This window comes from Agrilus planipennis, unplaced genomic scaffold (genome assembly GCF_000699045.2).
Source record: "Agrilus planipennis isolate EAB-ADULT unplaced genomic scaffold, Apla_2.0 scaffold241, whole genome shotgun sequence".
In the NCBI taxonomy this organism is placed as follows: Eukaryota; Metazoa; Arthropoda; class Insecta; order Coleoptera; family Buprestidae; genus Agrilus; species Agrilus planipennis.
Window position 1 is genome coordinate 412,531 of NW_020439027.1, and position 5,772 is coordinate 418,302.

General features: G+C 32.1%; 1 protein-coding gene across 1 annotated transcript in view; it reads left to right on the forward strand.

Annotated features, from left to right (window-relative positions):
- The window catches only part of LOC108738729 (alkaline ceramidase), a 10,104-nt gene extending 5,424 nt beyond the window's left edge, over nt 1-4,680 (forward strand). Inside the window, exons 5-6 of the mRNA XM_025976428.1 lie at nt 742-778; nt 4,463-4,680. Of these exons, the coding sequence (XP_025832213.1) occupies nt 742-778; nt 4,463-4,612 (187 nt within the window). The 3' untranslated portion in view covers nt 4,613-4,680. The remainder of the gene's footprint in view (nt 1-741; nt 779-4,462) is intronic.
- The last annotated feature ends 1,092 nt before the right edge of the window (nt 4,681-5,772 follow it).

Sequence of the window (5,772 nt, forward strand, 5' to 3'; positions counted from 1 at the left end):
CTATGAGGCATTCGACTATTCTTTTGTAAATATTTCTACTCGAATTCTTTTGTATCTGTCTTTCTATTATTATTATTCTCTGTGAAAATATTTGGAACAGTGTATTCAAATTGTTTTGTATTCAATTCTATCGCTATCAATAACTTTTATTACTTGTACTTTCCAGTAATCCTTATTAATATTTCAGCTTCGCGTACTAACTTCTTGCAATTTTACGCATAATTCATCGAAACTCCTTATGGACATTCGAAAATAATTAAAAAATTTGGAGCTATCCTCTCGCAGCTCATGAAATACTGTTACAAATTCACCCATCAATTGTCCGTTTTCAAGTAGTGGATGAATCCAAAATCTTCTTGTTTTCTGTGTTTTTCTGCGATTATGCCATATCATTAGTAACAACATGCCTTTTTTTTTTCTTTCGTCCATTTTGGTCACGTATCAAAACAAAACTAAACCAGCAGTGAAAATCCATGTGCAGTGTGAACGCAAAGCAAATGAAATTACGGTACGGCACGGCACGGTTGCCGTTAGAAAACCATCTGTGTGAAAGCAGGGTTAGAGGCCAGAATAGGCTCAACATTTTCCAGTATAGGCTTTGCCGTACTCCTGGCTAAGGCCCTGATCTCCACATAACCATATTACGTATTCCATTTTACCGATTTAGTAAAACCTGTTAATCGCATTCCATAGTCTAGTTTTTTGTTTCTCGGATTTATTTAATTAAAGATTACTTCTTAGGATAAAACACAACGTCCGTGTCTATCGTTTGGGAATTCGNTAAATTTTGTAACAAATGAAGATACTGATGTATCACGTTAATTTTTCATACTTTAAAGAGAGTAAAATTATTTTAGTTGAATTGGAAGTTAAATATTTTACTGTTATTTATTCTATAATTTTATAGTTTTCATTAGGATATCGCCGATAAATAAATCATATTGATCGATTGATTGTTTTATTCGTTTTATGCACTTCTTTACGTACAGGGGTTGGAGGATTAATCCTTATCCTCCAGTTCTGATTTCCTTCCAACAAATTTAGACCTTTCGTTTTTAGCAATTTTTGCTTTACACTATACATGTTACCGGAAATGTATGAAATCTAGGAATTGTATACATTATATTCATTTTATTCACAGAAAGCATTCGTTTTATACATTTCCTAGTACAATTTCTAAGAAATGTATTGGGATCCATCAAATGGGCATACACCATTTGGTGGCAAAATTTATAACTAGAACGAGGGAAAAATTTACATAGGAACTGTGCACGCAAATTGTAAAATTGTTTATTAAAATAATAAAACACGTTAAAAAAGTAAAAATTTTTTTGATGATGGAGTCGACGAAGTTTTCTTCTAAAGTTAAATCAAATAAAAAGTTAATATGTTCAGTGAAAAGCTGCAATAGCACTTCAGACATAGATCTTCACTCTTCACCTACATTAACTACTTTCCAATAAAAACTAACCGTTTTATATATGTAAAAAATATATTCGGAAAATTAGAGAAAAAAGTAAACTAATAGAAGCTTGGATGAAAGCAGTAGGTATCAAAGAAGTGAATTCCGGAATAAAAATTTGTTCACGTCATTTTAATGCACATGATTATATTTCAGCAAGTATTTACCATCAGCCATAACCTTAATATTTAAAACTAGAATCATACTAAAATTATAAAGTGAGAAATTATTTATTCCTGTGTAATTGATTTAACACAATTCTAATGATACGATATAAGTATTTTGAGGTTAAGAACCTACCTGCTGCAATACAACAAAGTTGCAATAATGTGTTTGCAACGTTCTCTTAAATCGGCTTTGCACGTGCAAGTCATTGATATGATATTGCTTAAATCACCCAGAATCACCTCACCAATTATATAACGTGAATCACTTTTTAAATCCGAAGTTTGTAAAAAGTAGGCAGTAAACTTGACGGAATTTGAAGGCTAGCTTCCGGATTTGTTATTTCCGAATTTTATAATGTGATTGGCATTAAAAACACGCTCACCTTCAACGAAATTTCCTTTCCGAGGCTTTGTGTCAGCCCAATCACATATTGTGTTAATACTTATCATTTTATCGTAATTTAAAAACTTGGAAATTGCACGGTACACTATAGGAACTACGATAAATTTTCCCTAATCGGCGCCATGTTTTTAAGCTCCTCTCATTTGACGGATCCCAATACAATTCTGAGGCTATTCAGGAAATCTATAAAGTATTGTTTAAAAAAATATTTTTTAATGCACACATATCCTGGGAAATATATACATTTCCTAGGAATTGTATGAAATTCTGATATTGTACTAAAAAATGTATAAAACCAATGCTTTCAGTAAATAAAATTAATAAAACATGTTAGTAAACAGAGAATCAGAATTAATCAATGCCATTGCCTAATGTATATGTATTGGTGACGTTATTGTTTGGTTAGGTTAGGTTTGGAGATGTATATGCATTAGTGACGTTATTGTATGTTTACTAGGTACATTTATGACAGACTGCAGAGGCGGGCTGGTATGTTGGAATAACGTCTTCGAAAGTATCTCTGTGCCCAACATATAGATGTATATGAAAGTGATCAGCATTATCACCTATACAACAAAAAAATTTAGGTCATCGTGTTTGCTGAAACAAAGATAATCTCGTCACAGTATTCTAACATCTAACATATCAGCCCGCCTTCGGCGGGCAGGGGTATTAACAATACTCCGGTCTGTCATATCTCCCTAACCAAACAATGACGTCACAAATGGATATAGGTACATCTTCAAACAGCCTGCGGTATTATTGCCTACTAAGTGTGACCTGTAATACATTTCCGATAGCTATTTAGAAAATGTATACATTTCCTAGGAAATGTGTCTAATATAATTTATTTCACACATTTCCAGGCAATTTTAAGAATTATATACATTTTCAGAGAATTGTATGTAATGACGGACTTTATACATTTCCGGTAACATACATAATACTATTCGGTTACTCGAACACCTTCTAGGTAAGGCGAGGTAGAACAAATACGTCTGCGAGACGCAGCAAACTGCCTCGGTCTTTCTGAGGCTTTCGGACTCTTTTCATTTCTAATCGGTACTTAGAAAAGAACTTAATTTTTTGTGGATAGCATTTGTGCATAAGTACCTCATTTCGTTCATTTTAATAATAGTCGTTGTCACTAGCCATTGTCTACAATTTATAGATTCCGGAGAAATAATTAAAGGTATTCATAAAAATATCTTTTTTTTTGAGTTAATTAGAATTCCTTTGCATTTGGGAATATCAAAATTATGCTGATTATAGACGCTTCAAAGAAGGACAATTCAATTGAAGGGTAGTAGATCACAATCGGTGAATAATATGTTTAAATAATTGCAAGAAATCGCCGTGATTTGCAAAATTTTCAAGTATTTTTCATATATTAAAAAAAGAATTTAAGTAAAGTAAAGTATATACCTGTAGTTTTAAAAAAGATGTGACACTTAAATTGCGGTAATTTTAAAAAAAAAATATTCGTCTATGAGGCATTCGACTTGTTTATTAAAAAAGTAAGTTGATCTATATTTTTCAATCCTTATTTTCACGTTCAAAATAGAGATGGAAAAAGCAAGAAACTTTGAGGATATGTTTTACTAATAAATTTTGTAACAAATGAAGATACTGATGTATCACGTTAATTTTTCATACTTTAAAGAGAGTAAAATTATTTTAGTTGAATTGGAAGTTAAATATTTTTTTTCTGAATTACCAATTGTTTATTTATGCTGCTTGCCACAGATATGAGAACATCTCTATTGGGCGGGCGGGCCTTATCTAATCTAACAATTATTATCTAATCTAGCAATTTCAAAAACATACCGACTAAAAATCGGCTGTATTTCAATTAATTTTGGTTCGATCTGGACATTGTTTTTAAGTGCAGCCCTTGAAAATAATAAAAGTAGCTTTATCACTATTGTCAAAATTACGCAATTTTTATGACAAAAAACTTTTTATTACTTATTTATTATTAAATCATATACCTAGCTTTTAGTGAAAACATTTTTGTTTATCTTCAATAAACAATTTTTGACTCTGCCTGTTATACTGTTTCTGAATTTATTTTTTTATTTATTTATTACTACTTGAACGTTTAAAATTAGTATTTTTAATAACTGCTGACTAAAACAAATCGGAATGCGAGAGATGCAGATGAAAAATGTTAGTGAGAAATACCCACTAACAGTTGCAGGAAAGTATGAGTGAGAAATGCCAACTGAAATGATTTTGGGAGATATTTCTTCGAAAATATAAATCAGTTTGAATAATTTTAACCTTACATTTTTCAGATCCTCAAATCTGTTCAACTGTATTGACCACTTTTTTATAATCTTCAAAACCGTCTTAAACACATATTTGCAAGTACAGTAGCAACCCTTTATTCTATCAGTTAAATAATTCAATATCATTTTCATGCATGTACTTATATTTATTGCAGCGTACACGCTAGGAGTTTTGTACGATTTCTTAATCGTTGAAGATTATCGGCCAGACAAAAGGGCCGTGCTACTTTACTGGCCAAGGAATAATTTCGACTGGGGCATTCCTTATGTAGTCGTTAAAGACTATTAACTGTTATTTATTCTATAATTTTATAGTTTTCATTAGTTTATCGCCCATAAATAAATCATATTGATCGATTGATTGTTTTATTCGTTTTAAGCACTTGTTTACGTACAAGGATTGAAAGAGTAATCCTTATCCTCCAGTTATGATCTCCTTCTAACAAATTTAGACCCTTCGCTTTTAGCAATTTTTGCTTTACATTGTACATGTTACCGGAAATAAATGAGATCAAGGAATTGTATATATTTCCTAGGAAATGTATACAATTCCGAGGCTATTTAGGAAATCTATAAAATATTGTTTCAAATATTTTTTAAATACACAAAGATCAAGGAATTGTATATATTTCCTAGGAAATGTATACAATTCCGAGGCTATTTAGGAAATTTATAAAATATTGTTTCAAATATTTTTTAAATACACAAATATCCTGGATTAGATTATTGTTCACAAATAGTTTTAGGGAAATGAGAAGATTAACGCAGAATAGGAAAGAGCGGAGGTGCGTGTCCAACAAGTCTTAGGACTGACGACCTTATGATGATATGATGATGACATATTCTGGGAAATGTATACATTTCGTAGGAATTGTATGAAATTCCAAAATTGTACTAGGAAATTTATAAAACTAATGCTTTCTGTGAATAAAATGAATAAAACACGTTACTAAACTGAGAAGCTGAGTTATTATCTGTGTTTACGCGGTTCTGGTGCGATCGCCTCATGTATATGCATTTGTGACGTTACTGTATGGTTATTAGGTAAATCTAGAACAGACTGGAGTTCCTTTAATGCCCCTGCCAGCCGGAGAAGGGTTGATATGTTGGAACAATGTCTTCGAAAAGTATGCTTGATTATGATCTCGGCACCCAACATATACTAGGGTCAATTGAAAAGTCCCCGGCCTGACACGGATGGCGGCACCAGAACTAAATCCATATGATTTTCAGTTTCGGATCATTAGTTTGTGAATTGAAGCAAAAACTTGGCTTTATAACGAATTTCCGGACACTGCCCCAGGAAAATCAACCATCAAGGATTGGTATGCTAAGTTTAGACGTGGTGAAATGAGCACCGAAGACGGTGAACGCAGTGGACGCCCAAAAGAGGCTGTTACGGACGAAAACATTAAAAAAATCCACAAAATGATTTTGAATGACCGTAAA